The sequence below is a fragment of the Bombus pyrosoma genome, linkage group LG14 (genome assembly GCF_014825855.1).
Source record: "Bombus pyrosoma isolate SC7728 linkage group LG14, ASM1482585v1, whole genome shotgun sequence".
NCBI classification, from domain to species: domain Eukaryota; kingdom Metazoa; phylum Arthropoda; class Insecta; order Hymenoptera; family Apidae; genus Bombus; species Bombus pyrosoma.
Genome location: NC_057783.1, coordinates 5,553,962 through 5,580,098, shown reverse-complemented (window position 1 = coordinate 5,580,098; position 26,137 = coordinate 5,553,962). Strand labels below are relative to the sequence as shown.

At 38.9% G+C, this 26,137-nt stretch overlaps 1 protein-coding gene across 16 annotated transcripts in view; it reads right to left on the bottom strand.

The window, feature by feature from the left end:
* Positions 1-8,840: 8,840 nt before the first annotated feature.
* Positions 8,841-26,137, bottom strand: part of LOC122574722 (ankyrin repeat and fibronectin type-III domain-containing protein 1) — a 189,573-nt gene continuing 172,276 nt past the window's right edge. For 13 of the 16 annotated variants that reach the window (XM_043742643.1, XM_043742649.1, XM_043742645.1 and 10 more), the window contains 8 exons: positions 21,284-21,387; positions 16,118-16,378; positions 15,544-15,846; positions 14,541-14,980; positions 14,067-14,446; positions 13,379-13,985; positions 12,499-13,287; positions 8,841-11,519 (listed from right to left, as the gene is read on the bottom strand). In XM_043742643.1, the coding sequence (XP_043598578.1) occupies positions 11,184-11,519; positions 12,499-13,287; positions 13,379-13,985; positions 14,067-14,446; positions 14,541-14,980; positions 15,544-15,846; positions 16,118-16,378; positions 21,284-21,387 (3,220 nt within the window). In that variant the 3' untranslated portion in view covers positions 8,841-11,183. Of the gene's footprint in view, positions 11,520-12,001; positions 12,081-12,498; positions 13,288-13,378; positions 13,986-14,066; positions 14,447-14,540; positions 14,981-15,543; positions 15,847-16,117; positions 16,379-21,283; positions 21,388-26,137 lie in introns of all 16 variants that reach the window. The other 3 variants (XR_006319146.1, XR_006319147.1, XR_006319148.1) reach the window with 3 other exon arrangements.

Here is a 26,137-nt window from a genome sequence, read left to right as displayed (position 1 = left end):
ATGCTGCACCTTCTTCGACCGAAGAAGTGAAGAAACAACGAAGTGGACGAGGCACTACAATACAGCGAGCACGGCTCTGACCCGCACGCCGTTCACCATAAATCCGGGAAAATCTGGGTTAATTATACTAATGGCAGTATAAGGCGAGCTTTCCTACCGATGACCTTACCGGAAAAAGGCGAGACCCCGGTAACTTCCCTGGCGCGATCGTTAAAGCGAATTTTACGATGCGAAGCAAGAAGAATTCGTTCTTAATGCGACGATATTCTTCGATTTTCTAAACCTCTCCGTTTCGTGCAACAAGAAAAAAAAAAACAATGAAATAAAAAAAGAACATGTTTAACGCGAAAGTAACGTTCAGGAATTTTTCCACGCTCGGTGAATTTGTCTTCCCGAACGAGGGGCCGTTTCCCAGGAAAAATTAGCGGAGGACATTAAACGAAAGAATCTAATTTTCATAGTCGTTGGCGATTAATAATAAGACGTACGAGACTCCTTTAACACGTTCGCCAGCGTATAAATGGGAACATTGCGTTTTCGTAATGTGTGTTCGTTATACAAGGTGTGACAGAATATATGGGACTCATTTCGGCAGCTGACTGTACACCAAAAAACAATGTAGAACAGTATTCTTTGTCTGTTTTGCTTTATGAAATACGATGAATTTATCGCGTTCAGAACAGAACAAGCTTCTTAATAAATTTGGTAATCGACATTGGCAACCATTCAGAGTGCAACCGAATGTTCTGTAAAGGAAATTGGACAGAGGAAATTAAAGCAGAAAATTCGTCGTATCTCGTAAACGAAGACACGTACAACATACGTTTATATGAATCTTTTTCATTGTTTTTGCGTGCACAGTAAGCTGCCGCAGAGGGTCGTACACGTTCTGTTACACCCTGTATAAGTAATATGTTTGCAATATGTGGTAAATTGTAAAGAAGACTCAGAGAACGCATAGTGTTCCAACAGAAATGTATTTTACATGTACAAACAACCACATAATCTCGGTTGAATTGTCTCAAGTGGTTGTACCTATTTCTTTATCTATTCGTCACGGTGTGTGTAACGCTTTAGGATTAATTCGCGTTTAACTTTCAGCTACGAAATAAATGAACGATTGGTAGAGCATAGTAAAAGAACCTCGAGACCGTATCTATTGTGATTATTAAATAGGTATAATAATATAAAAATATAATAAAGATCGTATCGTATTATATCATTAAATATTTTGTAAAAAAGTACAAGAAACAGAATATGATTTATAGCGAATGTTTCGTTCCACTGGGATAGCGAAAGTGTTAAATGGAAGACTGAAAATATCTTCAAAAATTGTTTTCGCGGCAATCGACTACCCTTGACATCTTAAGGGAAGGATTTTAAAGAATTAAAGATACGATAAAAAAATAAAAGCTTGTAAAAAAAATAAAATTAATTCACTGCATCACCTAATGCTTGTAAAAATCAACAAACCCTGTAAGAACATTGCTGAATGAACTAAACATCGAAAGAGAGAGAAATACAGCTAAAAGCGATCTCTGCAGCACGAAGTCGCGAACAGTTACATCCGGTCTTTTAACCCACTGCCTTACAATCTCGACTGGCGCTATTCCCCCCGGTCGCCGTTCAAATTTTTGATACCTTCTAAAGTTTAGCAAAAACCATCCTCAACGCAATCTGAGGCTCCATCTCGACCACACGTTCACCAACAAATAAAACCAACCAAAAAGAAGAAAAGAAGAAAAAGCAACCGAGACGAAACTCAATGAAGAAGTAAAAAAGAACTCACAGTAGCGAACGACTCGGTAATAAAAAGCTATGAAAATGCACACAGTGCCGACCAATAGTATTAGGATATCTGATAGTATTTGTTTTCACGATAGTTTTTATTTTCCAGTTACTCCGAATGTACCGGGTTACTAAAAATTTTCACGTATTCGCAGGAAACTCGAAACTAGAGAAACAAAACTACATGCGGCACACCAAATAAAACATTAAAAGTATACAACTTTCTACGCAATATTTGATGTGTAACACAATTTTCTACCGAGTCTGTACATTTTTAACTATCTTTCTGAAAGATCGGAGTTTCCGCAAAATGCCGCGCTGCGATTATAAATCTGGCGTTTTGTTCGCGTAATTTTATCCGGAGAGTGTTAAGAGTTGCGAGTAAAATTTATTGGAACTTTTCGATAAAGTGGCTGTCCTAATATTTATGGCCGGCAGTGTAGGTCGAATTGAAAACGTACACGAGGAATCGGGTGACGTTATCCAGTGAAGGGAAGAGGCATCCTCCGGCTAATGCTCTCTATCCGTGGTACTCTATGGTAGCTCACTGCCGGTTCACAATCGGCGACGACGTCCGTGCCGGTTCTGCACGTCGACCGAACTGATCGCTCGCGACGGCCTCGTGGTAAGCCTCGCCACGGCCGCACTCGTCTCTCTTTTCTTCTTCGCCGGGGTCTTGACTGGCGATCTCTCCTTCGTCGTCGTCGTTGTCCTCCGAGAACGCGACGTGTCCCCGCCAGGAGGGGACAACCCGGAGAAGTGGCCTCCACTCTGAGCCGCTCTTGCCTTGTTCTGACTCACGATCCTCAGGTACAGTCGTTCCTGATAACACCACACGCCGCACGAATTGCTCTGATAAGAGCTTCCCCGTCGTCTTCCAGCCTCTTCGAACAATGCAGGATTCTTGCTCCATTCTACAGAACGCTGTCATTATTCTGTATTCTTCTTGCTCTATCTTTTCGTCTTCTCGTACGTGGGTTCACGAAAGTGTGTATTCGGCTGCTCGCGAATGCCTTCTACGTTGCCAGTTGTATGGAACGTTTTCAAATTTCACTGGCGTTCTGACGGCACTCGAGTTCTACGTACCGCGTTGCTAAAGTTTGTCACGAAACTTACTGAGGTCTTACGTGTGCAAATTACAAGATTACTGAGGTAATTACAGAGATGGAATCACGCTTGACACATATTATATGTTTCATATGGTTATACACGCTTGGCGTATATTAAGTTCTACTAAATATATGTTTACGGTAAATAATCAGCTCGGTCGATGATGACTATTCATGCCACGTATTAATTTTTTACTATCGTAGATATATCTTCGCAATAAACGCCTTGCAGCTTCCATATACAATTTCAGATTGGTTTCAAATTTGACCGATATAATCACGACTGTTGCGTCTCATTATAGCGTTAATGAAGTTGAAGAACTACTCGTGTAACATATAATACGGCGATAACAGAATTTGAAAATGTTATGTAACACGTAAGATATATATGTAAGATATTGTATAACGCATACAGATATCTTCGTGAGCCAGTGTAGGTTCACGAAATTCTTCTTTGTTCGTGGAGCTGAGACAGCGTCGTCTTTGTTCGGACGATTCTCCTCTGCCTCTGTTAATCAACGTCTTATTCTCTTGGGTTTTGTAGAGATCGAGGTGATCGCGGTTGTTAAAAGCCTGCGAACCATATTATTAGCATTATCCACGGAGATTATGCTATTAAAGTTATGATGGGAATATACGGACAGGCAATCTTTATACAGGATCTTGAATATGAGATTAGGAATTATGTCGGCAGAGAGCTTTCATTTTTATAGTTCTTCTCAGTTATTCGGCGTTATGTAGGTCTGTGCATTGTATTGGACGTCGTCGATTTCCATAATTAAAAAAGCCAATCCTACGACTCACGAGAGGCAGGAGAACTCAAGAGACGACGGAATTAAAAGAAGGAAAAAAAGAAAAAGAAAGCAGGAGAGACGAAGGTAGGATTGTTTAAGGAAAAGTAGCGTGATAGCAGAACTGACTGTACTGACGTGATACGGGGACATTGGTGAAGGAGAGAGAGGGCTTGCAGGGGCCACAGATCGGTACGCAGACCCAACTGCGAAACCTAACCTTCGATCGGTAAAAATTCGACCGGCGAATGGCTGGACCTTGTGCCCCGTATAAGTCTTTCGCAATATAGTTGGCACACGTGCGCGGGAGCCTGAAAGATCCGTGTAAAATCAAGCCCTTTGCCAATCTTAGGGCCCACCCCACCACCCAATCTCTATATTTTTCCTTCCATCGAGATCCTTCTCATTCTTGGAAAATTCTCTTTAATTATATTCGTAGTTGCATCAACTATAGAGTCTGTTGTACTATTCTTAGCAGATCTGTTTCCCCTTAAGAACTCGAAGCGGTTCTTTGTGTTGGCCTCGCTCAAGTTGTCCTTTGGCGATGTTGATTTTTGTATTTCGAACAATCTTGGGGCCCACCCCACCACCCAACCTCTATATTTTTCCTTTCATCGAGATCCTTCTCATTCTTGGAAAATTCTCTTTAATTATATTCGTAGTTGCATCAACTATAGAGTCTGTTGTACTATTCTTAGCAGATCTGTTTCCCCTTAAGAACTCGAAGCGGTTCTTTGTGTTGGCCTCGCTCAAGTTGTCCTTTGGCGATGTTGATTTTTGTATTTCGAACAGCATAAGAACGGACGTTCTGCTGTGATTATTGAATCACAATCAAATACAAATGTATTGGAGAATTGAATGATTGAACTTGAGGCATAGAATGAGGAGCATAGAGTAGGTGTACAGGAAAATAAAATTGTTTAGAAGCGTTGGAAGCAATGATTCCTAAATTCAACCCTCAACTTGGGGAGATCCTATTAACCTTTTGACGCATAGCGTTGCTATTTGACAATATATATATATATACAGCTTATTATTATCAAACATACTTATTTTGCAAAAACGATTGTTTGGTTTGCATATATTTCCTTCTTAGAATATTAGACGAAATATTACGCATTTATGACACGAGGCCGGAAGCCATCCTAAGCCAAAAGACGAGGAGATTACTCTATAGATAAAATGAAATAAATTTCCTTCTTCCTTGAGAATCGAATATTAATCATATACCTGTGCGACGAAGCGAAAAAATTGACGGAGTAAAGTTAATGAATTTGTCTTCCGAGAGGCTGAAATAGAGTACATATTCATATATAACTACGTAATCTATGTGCAATGATTTATGTACAATAAATTACGTTCTTCGAATCGAAATATATACTTCGGTGCAACATATTGGTACAAACTGTCGGAGATTCTTTTAGCCTTAAGAAGTTAAATCATCGGTTAGTTACGGAAGTACAAAAAACACGTTAAAAATGTAAGTGTTCCAAGCACCACTCCTTAGCTGGTAACAAAAAATCTCAAGTGTTCGGCGAAGTGTAACCCGGCTTCGAGATCCAGGCAACTGGATATCCTTTCCAGAACGAATTGTTACACATCCTCTGTTCATAGTCCACGTTGTTGCAGTGGATGCAAAAAGCGTCGTCGAGAAAGAACTAGACGGTCCAGTTCCCTGTCAATAACTGGAGCGACGATGCCGGGTGAATCGATCTCATTGACACCGGATTTGCCAGGAGCTTCTAGCCTCGTTCTACGCAAGTTGACCTACTGTTTCTTATTAACGTCGTCTGTGGTATTATACCTCGTCGTATGCCAACATCCACGACACCGTTCTTTTCCAAAATTGTCTCCCTCGCCTCCTTAATCATTTGACTTTAACGTATTCGTCGCTACTGACGCATATGGTGCGTCGATCCAATCTCCCTTTTCGCGATTCTACCAATTGTCGCATTTCAGCTTCTGTTAGCTTCGATCGAGCAACGTAGAAAGGCAGAGCTATCGTCGTGTATAACGCGTAGCTTCGATTATTTCAGTGATATCGATACAACTGGCGCAGTTTTAGCTTTCGCGCGCTTCGATAAAATTACTCAGGCGAGCAACTGAAGCGACGGGCAGCGCGTTGAAACGAAAATTAAATCCATTAAATCAATTAAAACAAGCGTCCCGATGGATTATTTTCTAATAAACAAAAGAATGCAATGTTAATCTTCGTTAACTAATTGTAATTAATTTATATTCTAAAATCTATAATTTTATGGTATTCCAAGAATCAAGAAAGTTCGCACTATTTTTAAACTGTCGTGATTCAGTCAAGGCTGAACTCTTTTTACAAATAAGGAGACTCTTTCTTCTCTCTTTCTAAGCTAATAAACCTTTTCCTCCTTGACACTAAAACGTTCTGATTTTTAGTGTCAGAAACTTCCTATCTCTGTCAGACCAAATCTTGCGCATTATCGTTATCGTTATCCAAATAACTTTCCATAAATTTCATTTCCCAAAATTCCTAAATCTCCTAACTTCGAAAATTGTCTTACTCCTGCCACGTATTCGCATTTCCTCGGCTTTCGGTCTTCCACGCTGCGCAAGAAGCCGAGCCAACCCACAGACTGGCTGCTCTATCTCCATCTTCTCGAGCGTTTTCTGCGAAGGAGAGCGAATATCAATCAAATTATTACGGCAATCTGGTTCTCGTGACAGCCTCGGGAGCACTTCTAAGCACAATGCGGCGTGTCGTAATCCATCGATCGAAAGACGTGCGAACACAGAGATCGCAGATGCGCCGAGCGCTGCATTTTCGTCAAGGAGGATCGCGTTTACGGCATCCTGATGTCGTTGTTAGAGGCGATGCGAGATTGTTAGGAAACTGGGCTGCATTTGCCAACTTTCGTGCCGTATTGGACGTGTGGTTTCATCGGAAACAAATTTCACGGTGCAAGGGTGAGGATTGTCCCGTACCAGTTGGCGTTTTAAACGGGTTATCGGATATTGCGAAAAAGTTTGTGCTTTCCAAACGAGGCGCGTAATATCTCCGCGGCTCATTTTCCATTTAAGGATATCAAATATTCAAATAATTATAATTATGCCTCGAATATATAATTATTAAACCGCGTTGAAAATTATATCGGAATTTTCGATTCTTAAAGTTGCTTTTCTACGAGCATCTGGCTCGTGAATTGACAATTTCGAACGATTGTATTATACGCGGACAGATATATAATGTATAATTAGTTGAACTATAATGTGTAATTTTTGGAATGACCTTAGTTGACTTTGGAGGCGGATGGAAATTAACAAACATTTTTTCAGCGCCGTTTCAGGGATAGAGTAACGCGAAGAACGAACGCGAGAGGCCGATGCTAACCGAGCACCGTGGTATCCCGCTATCAATATCGTCAGTGGGTCAGTTAACAACGGGGTCAGCCGAGGGCGAATGCGGACTGCGGGTCAACCAATCTCCTCGTGCGGTTCTGTCCTGCTGACAATGACTATTAACTGTATATGCACCCACAAAAGCAAATTTACGGGCATTGCAGCCACGTAACTTTCAAATTTTACACCCTTTCAACGTTTACCCTACTCTTTCGCTATTTTATTCCAATATTTCCAGCTCACATTTCTTCGACGATCGTTTGTCGATCAAATTAATGAACTATGCTTGCTGAATTTTCAGTAAATCTTGAAAGTTTGATACTCTTGAAAATTGTTATTTACTATACTTATGATGATTAAAGTGTCCATTATTGCAGAACGAGATTCATCTTAATGTTCCAAAAAATTGTCCCAAAATATTTGACGAGTCTTTTGAAGATGTTTGCCGATCGCGATGACGCAAGAATCATAGTGAATAAAGGCATCGACTCAGAGCGAATAACGCGGTATTGTTGATGCGATTATGCCAACTCCAACAGCGAACTCCTCCGGTAGAGCGTGCATACGGTACTGAGAAGGACAGGTCGTGAACGGTCCGGTTCCCATTCGGATGGAAGTTTGTAGGCCTGACGAGCAGCCGAACATTGTAGATAAGAATTTCTGTCAACCAAAGCTCCATCCTAATCTCCACTCAAGTCACGATCCAAACTTGTACCAAGACCTATACCCAAACCTTCACCCAAGCCACGAATCAAGCTTAGGACAAAGATTTTGATGGAAGTTTGAGCGAAGATTAGGACGAAGGTCTGTGTGAAACAAATACGCGTCTACAATATTTTTGGGTGTCCTTCAAGCGTGGAAAGTTTCATTTAAATCGGAGCCGGACCGTTTGCCATCTTTCCCCTGTGATTTCAGTCACCTAGTAGTCGCTGTCTATCGTGCAACTGGATTGCGACTGTGATTAATCATGGCGACGTTCATCTCTCAGACTTCTGTCTCTCTTCAATGGATCTTGCGATACAAGAGTGCTATATCTGCAAGCGGATCGCAGATGTCAAAATATCTGACTCTGGCAGGTTTTAATTGACAGCAGTTCAATAGCGGAGATGCTAGTTTGTGTTCGTACAGCGATCGTGTTAGAGTATGTGTGCATTTAGTGTTTGAATATCCAAGTGCCGATATTCGTTGATAATTTTCTAAATTGCCTTCGTTACATCTGTATGCAAATTTATCGTAGTCACGGCACTGACAGTTATTAAAATGCCAGGATATCGATGCCGGCTGTTGAGAATAAGTTGCCTGACCTACGAGGGGGCACCGTTCCTCGGAGGCGATGCCCTGGCAGTTTTTCATTACCACAGATCTCGCGGGAACTAGCCGGAAGACCAGAGTGCACAATTACACCAGGTGGGGGATAAATAAGGAGTAGGTGGCAGAGCAAGATGAGACGAGAAACAAGACGGAAGTGGGTCAGCGGGACTGTCGGTCGTGAGGGTCCGGGTTCATTTTGCCTCACCTCGAGAGTTACGACTCGCTCTGGCTAATGAAATAAAATATACGAGCTCTAACGTGATCGAATGAATTTTACCAAGGCCAAAAGAAACGTAAATACAATTTACTCGACCTATTTCCAAAATTATTTCGAGCTGGGCCATAATTCCGATCGACTACTTTTAGTCTTCTATTTTGTGGATTTTAGATAGTTGCTGTCCAGGTTTCTGTAGTTGAAATCGCTCCTCCAAAATAAAACCGCGATTTGGTGAAAAATAATCGACTTCAATTTCTTCGATAATTTTCATTTATATTTTATACATACATAGATTTCTTTGAATATTTACAAGTAGTTCTTTCATCTTGCGTTTTTTTTATTTCTTTGTTTTTTTTTTTGGAACTGCTGTCTGAGAGGAAAACCAGGGCTTCTCGAGTCTTAAAATTCGTTTTCCTCCCACAGTAACACTTAACTGCTAATGATTATTTTACACTCAACATCGATAAATACTCAGGTAGAGCTAATAAATTTTCTAGCGTTTTGTTAAGATCTTTTTCCCATCATTCTTCGCCTATTGCCATTCTTCATCACGCACCTCTTCCTCTTGGTTAGTCACATCTGTTGATATCGACACACAGACAGATTTCCGTATTTCCGTTGGAAATGCGTACCGTTCGCGTCCCTCGCCGAACGAGTACGCATTCTGGCAAAATATAGTAAAAATCTCTTTTTCATCTCTTCCTCCAACCCCCTACCATTCTTTTATTTTCTCGATAAAAAAATATCTGCATTGTATATTTTCGTTTAAACTTAGGTGGCCCCTCGACGCACGATACCACTGTTTTATTGTTTGAACGCGAAGCGAATCGAATTTTCAAGTCTCGTTTACGAAAGATAAAGGACGGATCTCCAATAGCGATGTCAACTTTTCTTACACTAATTACACATATAACGAAAATTGAGAGATTTATAACATTTCTTGTAGAATACTCAAGTCGCAGTTTTAAAATTCAATGATTGACAGAAATTTAAGAAGACGTATTATCGTCTTAGAATCTTAAAACATTGTATACTACACGAAGTGTCGGACAGCGGTATCGTATGATTAGGGTGTATTTTACATTTTCCACTCTGCACCATATTTATCACCAACGCGTTGTCTAGGTCGCTTATTAGGAAGTCCTCGAGTGCCTGGAATTCTAACAAGATCGTCAACAGCTCGAAATCGATCTCGACACGCTCTTCTTCTCCGACGAAGTAGCAATAAAGAAGCAAACGACGTACAATGCTCGTTCGATGATATAAAAATTCTACAAACAGGAAATACTGTAAAACAGAAAATAAGTTTGAAGAACACGAAAAACAGCGAACACAATTATAATGTAATAAAATAACCGCGGTCTTGGCGAGAATAAAAATCTTAATAGCCATAGTAATACTCTTTCTTTTATTTCTACGCAACAGTCTATAAGCCTCTTTTATCTGGATCACGTTTCTTCTACTATATTTTAATGCGTAATAGTAATCTGCTCTAGTCGCAATCTTCCAAGAACTTTGAGTGACTGATTCTCTTTGAATGTTCAGGGCGCTTTCATTGTTCCCATTACTTGCAAACAAGAAAACATTAATGGACAGAAATCACTTCGTAGTAAAACAATGCAATGTTAACAGATCGAAGGAACCGATTCATAGAGAAGAAATCGTTTCGAGGATCGTATTTCTCCTGAACCTGGTGACAAAGGTTCAGTCAAGCAGAACTACTTGCTGAAATAAATCCTTGGGTGATTAGATGGATTTAAAAATATAAATATAAAACTTCTTCTATCTCGAAAAGTTCGTGCTCTCAGTTCATTCCACGTGTCCAAGATTTCTTATCGAAATTGGGTAATCCTTTGGAAGATAAAGAAAGTTGGGAATAAGAATAAGAAAAGATGTATCTTGCGCGTAGCTTGGACACGTCGAATACAATTGGGACAACAATGAGATTTCTTAAGCATGTGACTCGTTTATAACCGGTGACGCGTGTATATCGAGTAAAACACTGAGATCGGTACCTAAAATATAACAGTATAATATACCTTGAGTATTATCCATTTCCTTGGAACGCTATCTAGTCCATCAGCGCAAAATTACAGCAGTCGGATCGAAAACTCGTTTGGAATGTACTCCGGTTCGCCTAAACGCAATTTTAAATTCTCATCCTTTCAGACGATCGTCGTTCTTCCCTTTCACTTCCCTACTTAATTACGTGTAATTTAGTTAGAGCCTCGAGAGATACAATTGAAAATTTCTCGTGTAGCCAAGCGTTTATTTTATGTACATCTTAATGCATTCTGCGTCTCGTGAGGCGACTGGAACTCTACGTCATTTATTCGGTATTAAAACGAACAAGAAAAATACAGTGCAGAAACAGAAAAATGTCTATAACGTCTATTTAATCTCGAATTACTACGAGACACAGAACGCATTATACTAAATGATCTTTGGCTTCTATCGCCAATTATTAATGAGACGCAGCGTTTCTTACATTGGTAGACATCGTGAACCGCGACAGGAATTCTTTTTTCCCCTTTCTCGACGTACTTTCTATCTAATCACAATCTGTTTCTGTAATCTTCCCTTTCGTTACTTATGCTATAAATACGCGGTGTGCTTGCTGCTGTGCTCAAGGGCTGCAAGGACGTCTTGTTTCTGCCTCACGTACAACCTGCCCTTTTTCCAAGGATTCTGAAGCTGCAACAACTTGAAGTCATCTCTCAAGCAACGCTCTCTGGCACCGATCACAGCCACCAAGCAAAAATTCGGTAGCTCGTCAGCCGTGTAAATGGGCCCTTCTTGACCCTTTAACACTACCGCCATGTTCAGCTGCTTCACAACTAGATTCACAACTTCTCTGGCCGTGGTCCTCGGAGTAACGTGTAACTTGAGGCTGGTTCCGGAAGCCAGGCCGGTTTCGTAGGCCGCGTAAACCTGCAAAAATACCAGGTCTATGGTCAGACGATGCCGTTAGGTAATTTATAGACTGTACAGATACAAATTGTCTGCTGTAAAATCAGCATATGCAGTGACATTTAGGTGGCAGCGCAGTGACAGCACGTTGCTCGATGCATCTGGCTGTTGTTAACGACGAATAGTAAATTAAGTAAACGTTAGTGTTCAAAACATTTGAAAGAGAGAAAAAAAAAAAGAAGAAAAAGATTGCTTACCTAATGGTAGTAACGATTTAAAATGACATAGATAAAGAGATATGCAGCACGCATTCAGATCAAAGATTTTTATTTGTCGTTAGAAAAATTATACCTAGATTAACATGGAAACAATCGTGTTACGTTAAGTTGAAAGCTCGGACGAAATTTCATGCTCTGCTAGATCGATAATACACGAAAAGCGTAATCGGGAAAGCGCATCTGAGCGAGACAAGCACTGAAACTTAGCGGTGTGTGACGGCTTACTCATATGTCTGCTACATCGGTCTGCACTAGAAGACCAAGTGAGCTGTTTTTAACTACAATCAGGTTAGACTTGTGTTCCCTACAAGGAAAAATATTATTTAAACTCAATGAGTAGTTTCCCAATAGGTAATAATAAGCTTTTGCGGTTTAGAATTGGAATAAGTGTTACTTTAAGGAAGCTTGTGCAAGGAATAATTCCTTGGCTAATGGGAAACAACCGTGACAAATTGTACTAGCTGCTCCCAAGATTATTACGATCGTTGTTCGTAATTGTAATCCCCCGTGAATCTTGAGAATGAAGCAACGATCATGTTGTAACTAGCAATAAGACGAACACGATTCTTTTCAGAAAAGAATAATCTTCCGTGGTGATTTCTGTCACAATATTTAACTACACAGGATCCCAATCCTGTTATTTCATTATATATTGATTCTTCCTCCATGTAAATTCTAATTTCTACTTGAAAAATTGATACTTGGAACTTGACAAATATTACCTGAAGAATGCCCGGCAGAGGAGCAGGCATTAACGTTGCTTCGTCTTTCTCCTCCTCCAGTTGACTCTCCAAGGAACCAGTGGCTGTGGCCGCGACGCTAGCAGTGGGCTTGGTCGATTTGCTCTTCGTATGTCCACTCTTTATGCAGACACTCGAGTTAGGCGTCGAATACTCGTCGCTACTTAGCGAATGCAAACTGTCGGAATTGGTGTTGCTGACACTTAACAGACTCGTCGTGTTTGTCATGGCTGTTGACACGCTTAGGAGCGAGCCACCATAGATCATAGGTTTTATGCTGAGTAAAGGACTGGTGCTGGCCGATGCGGATGTGATCGTAGCTGACCTATTTCTGGGACTGTGTTTGTATTTCGTTAGGATCAGAGTGTCCTCGGATTTGGAAGGCGGTAACCTGGTGTTCTGTAATGGTACCAGATGATTGTTGCTGCCAGCGCTGGTCGCGTTGCTTAGATTGCTGGGGCTGCTCATGGGTACCGTAGACTTTGCAGGCTCTGAGCCGGCCGACACATTTGAAGTGTTGCTGCCCTTGCGAATATACTGGCCACTGGGCAATTGTTGTTCGCTTTTACTGAACTCCGTTGTGAGCAGATTTGAGGAAGAATTGGACATGTTAGGTCCTGGCCAGCTGCCTCGACCTGGACTAGATTTCACCAGCTTCGGATCGCGTGGCGGTAATTGGAGCAAACTTCTCTTTAGGCTGTTGCTGTTGCTTCTGTTTCGGTCGAGGCTGAGCAGGTGCTTCATTGAAATTCCAACTGTTTGTGACGAACCCTGTAGTTATGAATTATAGAGTTGTCTAATGCGATATACTTGGATTTTAAAGAATTTTACACAGATCACAGGATTGGTCAGTTCAACTTACGCTCTGCTGCGAAGAACCGCGATCTCTAGCGAACGTGATCACGTCTATGAGCCACCTGGCTCCTTTCCACACGGTGTTTACTTGAGTCTGTAGATCTTGCAGCCTGGCCAACTTATCCTTCGCCACGCTTAACTCCAGAGAACTGAAGGCTTCTCTGTGGTTATACTGAGCTTGCGCCGTGTCGAGTTCAAGAATGCAACTTAGTCTTGAATATCTGTTGATCACATCCTTCTGATAGGTGTTTAAGTGAACCATTTCGAATACTTGGATGGGCAACGAGAGAAGATCACCACGTTGAAGAAGGATTTCTCTGGTTCCAGGCACGCAACAGGCGGTTTCTGCAGGAGGCACAGCGATCAGAAAGGACACATCGTGAGTCAGATCGATAACTTCGGCGTCGTAAAGTCGATGCAGCAAAGAGTCTTCAGGACTGATTTCCATGTAATTGAACAATCGCCTTGCTGTAGCAGCGACCAGGTCGACGAACAATTTCTGCTGTTCTGTACCTTGGGCCTCGTTTGTCACGTTTTCTTTCTCTTCACAGTCCTTGACCGACGCGTCTGATGCGTGAATGCGAGTTATCCTTTTCAGATAATCCCACTCCTCGCTATGGAAATATGAATAACAATGATTAATAAATCCGCAATGATACGTATGAAGGTACTATTTTTATCGACTCAATACTTACGCAGAGACGTGTGGGTTGTCACGGATCTTACAATGAGGCAAAACATTAGGTGATTTTGCGGGTACCACGACTTGTATAAGATCGACGCTACTCTGCATCTTCAGATAACCAAGATAAAGCCCCTTTGATAGCTTGATACTGCTAACTTGGTGGTAAGTCATCTGTTCCTGTATACTGGCTATTAAAATATCCGCTACGTTACTATCTTCGTGAATAATGACTTTCTTCGTGACTTTACTGAGTGGCAACCATCTGCTATTCAACACTGAGATCAACTTCGGGGATTTTACGTAATTCACTGTGGAGAAAACCAGGGTGCCTTGAACGTCTCTAATGGGTTTATGGTACAGCTGACCAATGTCTTGTATACACAGCGCTGCCTATAAAAATCAATGACCAAAAATTACTCATCAGTCTGTAATCTATTTTAATCTTTAACAAATGTTTAACAATTTTATATAATAGGAAACAAACCTGCATTTGTGCAGCAGCCTGTAAAAGCTTTATCCTGAAGTGATTCGTTGAGCTGCTGTGACTTTTCTCCATATTTTGACGGAGAATTTTAACATCATCCCAAGTGCAGCCCACTTTCATCAGCCAATGGAAGTCGTTGTAAATACAGCTAGGGTAAGTCTCGTCGACTTCGATCACAGGCAAGAAATCCTCGTTCGTTACCAATATTTTATCCTCGTGATAGAGTAAACAGGCGAGAAAGACGCCGCGTCTTAGATTCTTTTGAAACTTGCTGGTGGCAGAGAAGAGCTGTTTTATCGTTGTCTTCTTCTTGTGATTACGCCTCTGCACGGCCGGCGTTTCTTGAGTGTACTCTGGGCGCCTGATATCCGTGAATAAAGTATTCAGCTGCTCCAGTCGGCCGGCAAACCTTGGCACTCTGCCATCGATGTCTCTCCAGCCTGGAACAATAGTTACGTGTCTTCACTTCGAGTTTTAAAAACCCCGATAAACCAAACGACCGGTACGTGTGCAATGCAAATTCTAAATTTAACTCGATTCGAATGCAATCGAGCGAAATCTAGGCGCGAGCTAAATGTGGATCAGATTCGAGATCGATTTCGTTCTGTACTTTCCAGCTCTGTTACTCGATGTTTTATATGTAAAAGGCAAGTGACAAGTTACATGTCCTATCTTTTATAGAAGGACAGTTTTAAAATTCAACATTTGCAGAGTAAATATGTATTTTTCTTACTTTCTTGAACATTTAAAAAATATCAATATTGAACATTATTTATGCAGACTAATATCGATTAAACTAACATAACAATTAAACATATCCGTTTCTTATAAGAAACTTGTACTAAGATTTATATCTTCGAATCTACAATATTAGATCATTTCTAATTATTTCATACTGAGATTTTTAACCATAAAGGTCAGGAAATTAACAAAGATAGCCTTCTGTATACGCTCTTCATTTGCAATGCATTCTATAGAAAAGAAATAAAAAAAATGATCGTACTGCTAGGTGTTACGTGGGCGGGAGTAGAGTTCCTGAACCTGCTGTAGCCCTTCAAATTGCCAGCAGCTGCTCGAAAATAATACTTCTGTCCCTGAATCAGATCGTCAATCCTGCATTCCCTTTGTTTCATATCTAGCACCTCTCTCTCGCCACAGATCACCGAGAAATCTTCTTTGATACTCCATTGGACTTTAAATTTCGTGCAGATTGGAGAATCATGGGAATCTGGTTCTTGAAACCTCACTGTTACAGAATTTGTTCCTGTGACGTCCACTGCGACCAAAAATGGCATGTCTGGTGGTCCTGAAATAGATTAGTATTGTCAATTTTATTTAAAAACTTTTTATTCTCGTATTAGCCGCTAATGTTTATGCATTTTTGGAAAGTTTAATTGCGTACAATTTACAAAAGTATCTAAAGTATCTAAAGTAGAGTAATTTTTAGAATATTTAGCAGGTGAAGCAAATTTTTACTTTCTTTTTTTTTTGGCGCGTTAAAAAAAATATAAAATCGCATAAACATCCGTCACCTAATTATTGCTATATCATCAAAATGATACTTGTGAATGACTTACTCGCTTGATCGAATCCAAGCAACATTTTTCTAAGCGCTCTAGCTCTTCTTTCCCACAAAGCGAGTTGCTTGTCCTCCGCGCTACCGCCGCATCCCGTGAGATTGTTGTGCTGCGACGAAAAACTTGATCTATGACTGCTTGGTGGTTCCAGGAGGGTAGTCCCACCGCTGCCGGAAGTACTGCCTCCGAGTTCTTGAACTCTGTGTTCAGCCTCCAACAGCAACGAAGCCAAGTGACTGCCCAGCGACTCTGGAGATTTGACTGCGCAAACAGAATCAAAAAGATTCCTTGTGAAAGTTCAATATCAAAGGAAGTTCGAGAAAGGCCAAAGGAAATTGCAGAGAAATGAAAGATAAGTTTTCAATTTTTGAGAGTTTAAGTATCCCCGTAGAAACGTCTCTGGAGAATTAAATCGAAGTTCAGAAGGGAACCAAGACAGGCTTTTATAATTTATGAAAGACAATTTTATAAAACCAGAACCAGCAGAATCTCTCGTATGATACTAAAACTCCATAAAATTTCTTTACATAAAAAAATAAAAATAAAAATTTCTGGCAGAGAAGGCCAATTTTTCAAACGTTACGAATGGACTTTGTTAGGAAACAATTTAACTCTCCGTAGACCGGTGGAAAAATTACGAAAGAGGGAAAAAAAGGAGAAATACAAAAAATTGGTAGACGAAATTCAAGAGTGGACTATCGAGGAAACGCGTAATCGAGTCAATTGCACGAATCAACGTGGTTTGTGAGCGGAGAATAGTGCAAAAATCATCCGGCTAATTGAGCCGATTCAACTCGTACCCGGTGTTTATGAATGAAAAATCTGCGGTGGTTTGCATCCGGGACAGACGGTTACGTCGCGATCGTTTAGCCACAATTGTGTCCACATCGGATATCGATTTTCACTTTCTGCCGAGGCACTTTATCTCTGATCGGATCATTTCACAACTTTCCATGTGGTTTCTGACAGTAACGAGAGATTAAGATATCGATGACGAAATAATTTTTATTTCCCTTCATTCATAAACTGAGCTTGTTACAGTATGGCTGTTTCTGTTCGAAAAGAATTCTCTAAAAAATTTGATCTCAACTAACGAGACGAAGATGAGGATAAAAGAACCAGGAGAAACGAGTCTCTAGTTTCTAAATGACGAAATGTGAAGAAATAATTGAGAGAAATGTTTCCAATGAATTAAATTTAAGTTTAGAAATTTGGGGAAAAACCATGACAAGTTTAGCATTTTTCTAAGAGATTAAGTGCACTCGCTGAAATTTTTCCAAAGTATTATTTGCACACTTCGATTAATACAAATCTTTTGAGAAAAAGCGAAGACAGATCTTTAACTTTCAAGGGGTCAAGCGTATTCGAATGTGTTTTCTAAAGCGTAGACTTCGATTGATAAATGTTCGAGAAACACCGAAGGCAAATTTTTGATTTTTAAGAATAGAAGATCGAAGAAATTGGACTAAAGAATCGGAGCTAAATTAATAAAACTGTTTGGAAGAAACCAAGACGACATTTTACATTATGTAATAAAAAAAAAATCTTGATTTTTTTCCCTTGAAGATTACATCACGCTTTCACTTTAAATAAAACAGACTCGTCCGAGAAAAGTGGAGATTTTAATTCAAGAGACTTTAATGCCAGCATAAATCAGGTTGGTAACAGCGTTACATCATTAAAATCTCCGAAGTAAACAAACGAGTATTACATTGTAGAACGTGTAAAACGTAGCGTAAAGCGATGGAATTCCATTATAAAAGTAATTTCACTCTCGTAAGGAAGATTACTCGTCTTGCATAAATACATCAGATTCGCTTAACCGTTTCAATTGAAACTTTAATCGGTGAATATTAACTTTGGCGAGAGTGAATTACGCCAGAAATTAAGGGAATAACAAAGAGTAAACGAACACGGGCAGAAAATTCGATGTACGCATACTTCAACACGTGTATGTATGTCGGGACCAGAAATGTTGCTCAAGCCAATATATTTGTTAGGATATTTTAAATTTTAATTGAAATTTTATCTTGTATCTTGGCGCCTCTTCCTTTTAATGTGTCTAATAAATGGTATTATCTCTTTGAACGTATGTTTCAATTTAATTAACAGAAAATTTAAAACCAAAGACATTGTTGGAGTTCGCTTTAATTGAAATTTTATTTTCTATCACGTCACCTCTTGCGTTTCTTACGTCTAACGAATTATATTATTTCTTTGAACGTATGTTTCAGTCTAATTAATAGAAAATTTGAAAGCGGACATATTTTTGGAGCTAACACGCTCGTTGCAATATTTCATAATTTAATTGGTATCTTTTTGTCCCTTCCTTTCAACAGGTCTAATGAAGTGTTATCTATCATTTTCACAATTCATACAAAATTGAATACCAAACGTGTTATTGAAATTATTTTAATCATCTTTTTATATCCTCTTTTCAATACCACTAATAAAGAGTGCTCCTTCAATCTTTTTCAACGCCTGTTTCAATTTAATTAATAAAATATTTGAAACCAGAGATACTGCCGAAGCTAATATATCTGTTGCAATATTTCAAACTTTAATTGAAATTTTATCTTGCATCTCGTCGCCTCTGCCTTTTCGTATGACTAACAATAAATAATTGTATCGTTTCTCTGTACATATGTTTCAATTTAATTAATAGAGAACATGAAACCAGACATATTTTGGGCGCTAACACGCTTGTTGCAGTATTTCAAATTTTGATCGAAACTTTTATTTCTATCCTTTTGACAGGTCTAATGAAGTGTTATCTATCATTTTCACAATTCATACAAAATTACAATACCAAACATATTATTGAAAGTAACGTCTTTGTCGCGATATTTACGCTTTAGACAATCTACGATGGACGATCACATAGTAACCGATTGTACGAGTATTTGAAAGATTATCCTGGAAGATTAGATTAAAATGGAAAAGCGGTATCGTAAGGGCGAAATCACATTAATTTTCGTCGGGAAGCGAAAGAAGGGAGGGAAGGTTGTAGAGTTTAATTATCAGCGGAGCGAGATTCTACGCTTGCGATTACACTTGTAAATTGGCAGATGAGGAGAAAGGCTCGGTGGAAAGTTTCTTCGCTCCTTTTCACAAGCCTCGAATTCTCGTTATATTTTTTGTTCCCTCGCGGTCGAAACGCAATAAAGCTCGACTGCATTTTTATTACAGACTGCGCAATACTAATAGGAATTCTATCCTGTTCGGCTATTCCTCCCCCTCCCTTTTTTTTCATCACTAAAAATCGCTACGTTTTTTTTTCTCTTTAATTCCTCTCCAACTTTTAGGTCACTATGAATCCATCGTGCAATCTTTTCGAATTTGGTCGTTCGCCACGTACACGAGTAAACTTTCACATTGAACTATGTATTTTTCGGATCGTGTTCCCTGTAGCCGTGAACCAACTGAAGCTACCAACAAATTATCTCGGGGGTGGAAAATAAAAAGATTTTAGGGTTTCCTGCCATTCATCAAACTTCTCTGCACGTTTTTTTTTTTACTCTGACCATAGAAACGAGAAATTTGCAAGCGTATTGTTTTCCGAAACAGAGGCGACCTATCGAGAGGCCTTCAATTTACCTGCTTTCCCACGCCGAAATCGCCTGCATCGAGGTTTTTCACGGAAGAAGCGAAAGAATATCGATTTGATTCAACAAAACAAACGACTCCGCAAACGCTGTAAATTTTTGAAAAATCTTTGCCAAGTTTCTTATTTTGCGCGCATTTTACCCTCTGCCCCTGATCTTTCCCCCATGGACGAAGGAATCGACGAAGAAAATTTCTAAGTCCTTTACTTATGAAGTTTATAATTCCTATCTCGCGTATAACAGGAGTACCGCTCGGTTATGAGAGCAGAAGTTTTTAATCCTTAAAGGCTATCATGCGAGAAGCTATCATCAACTATGAGAGGAGAAGTTGCCAACCCTTAAAGGCTATCACGAGCCAGAGAGTTCGTTCGTCTCGCTACATCTTTTTTTAGATTAAAAATTAAGAAGTGGAATTAAATGTTTCACTATCACTAGATGATACTGGTGAGAAACATTAGATGGAAAACCTAAGAGAAAAACTTCAACGTGTGATGGTCTTTAAGAATCAAAAACTTTCTCTCTCTCATAACCGAGCAAAACTTTTGTTACAAGAAGAGATAATTATATTATTAAACTATAAAATTTATGACTGAATTACAGATTCTATTTTTCGACGCTCCTTTACTGAAACAGTTTCACATAATGCAATTTCACGATAAAACGTGCAAGTAGAAAATGTTCATAGTCTAATAATAATAAATAAAACTTGAACGATATTAACACATAGTATATATTATGTACCTTTGTAGCCAAGTGACGCGACAGTTTAATAAAATAAACTTCGTCGAGTCTTCGTTCTTGCAAATTCTTATATTAACAAAAATTGAGAAACCGATTGATCAGATGATATAAGAATTTGCATAGAGTTAGACGAGCAAAAGAAATAACGATAAATATACAATTTATTAGAAAAATTCTACTGCCTCATTGGCAGACGTTCCAGCTTAAGCACGTAGAGTAAAATAATGCTATATGAGGCCATATTAAAACCTGTTTGGACCTATGGAATCCAATTATGAGGAACAGCGAGTAATTCCAACATAGAAATTCTTCTAAGATCCTTGACAGATGCACCTTGGTTTGTTACCAATGAAACAATACATCGCGATCTCAAGATATCCACGGTCAAAGAAGAAATATTCAAATTCAGTAATACTAACTCTTCATATTCATACTACTTCATTAATTACTCAATTTCTTGACACGTCGGATCAGATCCGCAGGCTAAAAAGACATTGTCCTTTAGATTGAAGCACTAGATTCAACTAGAATCAAACACACGACAAACACTAATTAAACGCGACATAGTAGCACGCCAGAAAAATTTACTTATAATTCTCAATGAGGATTGATTGTAACATTTATGCAAATTAAAAAAAAAAAGAAGAAAAAAATGTACAATTTGAAATTGAATTAAATTAAATTATCGTTAAACCATACTTCGTAGAATACAACGCTGTTGAAGATTTAAAGTTAAAGGGTGTTAAAGGAAATTTCGCGCTGATCGACAGCTGGATAAACGTAAGAAACGAAATTTCCAATTGAATTCCTGTGTACTTACACTGGTTACCCTCCTGTGCGCCGAACGCGACCAGCATTTTTGCAAGCGGCCTATTGTTGCTGAGCACCGCAACATCCAGTGGTGACAGGCCGTCGCTGTTCACGCTGAAAGAATTCAATTCACACCGACGTTACTCCTGAGAAAATATTAATTGCCATTTAACGCCAGATCATTGCAAAAATCACGCTGAAATAATTTATCGTATCTAACGATTCATCGATGAGATTTCTTTTGAATGAAAAAAAAAAAGTATCAAAAAGAGTCTAATGCAAAAAATACACGAATTTCCATCGTGTGATCGCAGTCGTATGTACGCGATATATATACAGGGTGGTTGGTAACCGGTGGTACAAGCGGGAAGGGGGTGATTCTACGCGAAAAAAGAAGTCGAAAATATAGAATGAAAATTTTTCGTTTGAGGCTTTGTTTTCGAGAAAATCGACTTTGAATTTTCGCTCGGTACGTCCGTTATCGCGTCTCGTTATCTCACTGTAGATCGTTGTCTCGATGGATATTATCGCAGTTTAAGTTTGTTTTTGCCGTAACGGAAGATTAGGAATACATAATGAAATAATGTGAAGTAATTATAAAGTTTATTGTTACAAAAATTACTGAAAATGTTGCCCATTCTGCCGAACACATAGTTCTGCAGAATACACATAGTATATATATATATATATATATATACGCATAGATTAAATAAATCGCAAAATCCATGGAAAATTCCAGCGGATACCATGTGCCCGCTTTCGAACGGAAAATAAACGGTTACGCCTATTTCCGTGAGGTAATCGGCATCAATTTCGTTCCGGGATAAACGTGCTTTCGCGAACTGCCATTAGTAAACTGGGACAAAGAGAGAAGAAGTGGATAAACGGATTATCGTGGCAGCGAATGGGACATTCAGCGACGATTACGACGCATGTACACCGATTGCAATGCAAACGTCGACTCGCGGATCGCGATCATTCGATTACGCATCGAAAGTTCGATGCGTGTTTGTCATTTCGTATTCCACTCGTTGCGTTCGATCATTTTCGCGATCGATTCATCTTTCATATTACTTTAACCAGCTAGCTGTCGCGACCTCTTTGAAAATTGTGTAGCTGAAATATGTCGCAGAAAGCAAGCAATGACGAGTATACTCGTCAAACATGGAATTATGTTGTAATGAAACGATTCTTTTATTTCTTAACTTTGTCACTACAATTTACTGCAATTATCAAGTTGCATTTTAAACAGCAAATTGTAGGTATCTTTTAATCACGACGAGTATACTCGTCACAAACAGCTAACCGATAAACAGGTTAATCGATACGTACAGGGTGGTAAGACGAGATCAGAAGGATATTCGAACGGAGCTAAGTAATTTTCTCAGCAATTTATCGGCGTTAAACAAACGTGACATCCGAAAGTATTTTTATATTACCGGTTCTTACGTGAAGGCTCTGATCTGAATGAAATTTGGATGAAACTTTGGCTTGAAGAACAGCCAACAATGGCGCATACATTAATTTTATTACTCGTCAGGAAAGTAATTCTATCTTTTTTTTACGTGAAAATGAAATACTATCTTTTATAAAATTGTATATCAAAGACTAACGACAACTAATGACGCGAAGTTCGATATCGACGAGATGTTGAAGCTTAGATAACTCAAGTATAATCGATGTCGACTGATTAGAATTTAAAATACTAAATTTGGTAGAAATGTGGACAGTGACCTGTTCGTCCGAGGGATCACCAGAGTTTCATCCTTTTTCGTTCGGACTATTTTTCTTGTGAAGGTACGTGTCAAAGAGGAAGTTTCAAACTCCTGTTTGTTCTCTTCGGGTCGTTCTTTGAATAACAGGGACTTGACTCCGGTACTTCAGAGTATCGCTATATTAAATTTCCATAAAATTGCATAAAAATCTACCATGAAATTTCAATTTGCAATTATACCAATTCTTCGACACGCCGTACAACAAAGGACGGAAAAACAATTAACACGCGTTACGTATGACAACGGAACGTTGCATCCAAGTAACTTTCGACTTAAGTAGATTACATATCGGATGAATAGTTATTAGCGCGCACAGCAAGCTCGCTGTGGAATATCTGCGTCTATGGTGTCCATTTACTCGACTAAATCTAATTATCGTCGGGGATTGCAACATATCTAACGAGCCTTATGTTACGGATCGATACGATTACAATGTAGGAACCGTGTAACGTGTCGAAATGCGTACGAAGGGTTTGTCTGGGCCCTAGACAAACGGACGTTGCATCGAACGCTAATTAACGCGAGCTAACGTACTACAAGGCACCGAGCAAATTGGAATTTACTGTCTCGTGCCTCGACTTTGTCCCGTTCTGCTTATATCAAGATCCACCGATAGGCTAACAAACCGTGTATCGATGTGCCAGTGAATTTTATTCGAATAGAATTTTACGAGGAATCGTGTTTTATGGTAGCGACTGCTCGTAAATGTTCACATTGTCTTCGTCGTGTCTAGCGGTTCGCCAAGTCGAGCACTTTTACGTGCAAAAGTAAAACTCGATGGAAAAAGTCAAGTTTCTTCGTTATATAGTAGACTTCGTTATAATTAGAGTGCGGATTTTTATGCGCATTCGTATCTTTGCGAATATAAGTAAAAATGTTGAATTTCGATAGGAAACTGTCTTTTACCTGCCGAGCATTACGGGCAAATACTGTGCTTTGGATATTTTACTTATTTTTCGTACATTACGTGCATTCTCGCAATCTTGCAAAGTGCAATTTTGCACTTTCAAGTTTCCCACAAATGCATAAAAATTCGCAGTCTGGTTAAAGTATCGTCGTGTAGGTTTAATATAAGTGACTGTTGCTTGACATAGTTTGTAAGAGAGGATAAAAAAAAAAAAGAATTAGAAAGAAATATAGATGAAGTCACTTTGGTATAATACAGGTGAATATTATGGATGAAATGTAAAAATTGATAGGTGCGGTAAAGGTGTGTACCTTACTCGATGATATTAAATGCTTCACTCGTGAAACATACAATTTGGCAAACAAAAGAAAGTTTATAAAATAGGAAGTATAAAAAGACACTGTAATTTTACAAAATGGATATAAAATTTTAATGAAAACAGCGAACACACATGTATATCATAGACTAGTTGATCGTTACAAATATGATAAGAAATTGTTAGCACGAAAGTTATTAAAATTCATAGTGTATCAATTTTAAACTGTCTTTTATCCGCCGTTGTATGATATCAGTCGCAAATACGGAATATAAATAAAAATAAATATTAATAAATTCAGAAAAATATACGCTTTTGCTCCATTATTCTCTTTATTCCTCCTTTTCTCTCCCTTCTCTGCACCCTCTACCTTTTCTCCAAGTTACGTAACACGTTGCACACTTTTGCAAGTAAAACTGCAAAGCTGAGAACACGGTTGCGACAGACCAAGTTCGATATTACATTCAATCCGACGTCACAACTAATATATCACAATGACATGAAAGCGATCATCGAAAGTAAAATCGAATCGCTGCGGAACTCGACATGGGAAAACGAAAACACGACGATAGACGTCCATTTAGTCCGAGATGATGATATTTTCCAAAAATAGATCTGCAAATTCGTTGGACAGGAAACATCAATCGATATTCAGAAAAGACTGAGAATAGGTCGAACAAGCTTCGTGCACTTCTGCTTAATCGCAAAAGAAGGACGGAAAAAGTGTAACATTTGCAATAAAAAAAAAATCACTGTAAAACGCTTACTAATTGGGTGCTTGAAATTTCAAAACGAAAAGGAAACAACGTGACATTCCAGACAGCTATAAGCCGATCCTAAACAAGACGGAAGTATTAAAGCGTGTCTTACGGTTTCTCAAAAAGACGCAAAGCTCTTCTAACTAATCTAAAAAATATAAATAAATAAATATATATCTATATTTATATTGCATAATATAAGGCGGTAATAATCCTGAGAGATGGACGAAGTTGTAAATAAAAAAATTAAAATAAGAGGCTAATATTAATACACTTTGTAAGTATAATAAATTTATAATATAAAATATAATTTCAACAGAAGATGTGTCGATCGAATTGATCGAAGAATTTCCATCACGAGAAAGTAACATTTGGGCCAGGAACGCGCGCTTTTTATCTCGAAGGAATCGAACTTTTGCCACGCTAGAGCAACGGGAACTAAAGAACTAAGAGAGGTTTTTGTTTTTCGGAAAAAAGGACATAAATAGGGCAGCTCGAATTTTCCTCGTAAATTCTTAACTGCGATCCGAGGAGAACGATATCTTTCGCTCTCGTTGGCAGGATACGTTTTACCACATGGAGTCGACCATCCATTTCCTGTATCGTAAATTGTTATCGAGGATGGGAAAAGAAGTCAGGTCTCGGGAAACAGACCTGAATATTTTTCCGCTGAATTTCTCTCGTTCCATAATTTCCACGAATAATCGAACGGATCAGCCATGTGAGAATCAATGAAAATTTCCCTGTTAGTCTTCTGGCGATATGATTTGTGAAAAATAAAATATCTATAGTTACATCGAAATAATAGCCTTCAATTTTAACTGAAAATCTAATAGGACGTGTACCATTAGGGAAGGCAGATTAAAGTCATCACTTTTGCTAGTAGATATAATTAATTGGCGAATTTCTTTCTCATTTATGGAAAATCTAAAACTGAGCATAATAATAGGTGTACGAAAATCAACAAAATATTTGAAATACGAAATAAATCTCTTCCTACATTCTATTTCTTTAGTTACGTTCAGAAAAATATATTCATAAAAATTTTGTCGTGTTCCATTAAAGAAAGCAGATTAAAGTCATCACTTTTGCTAGTAGATATAATTAA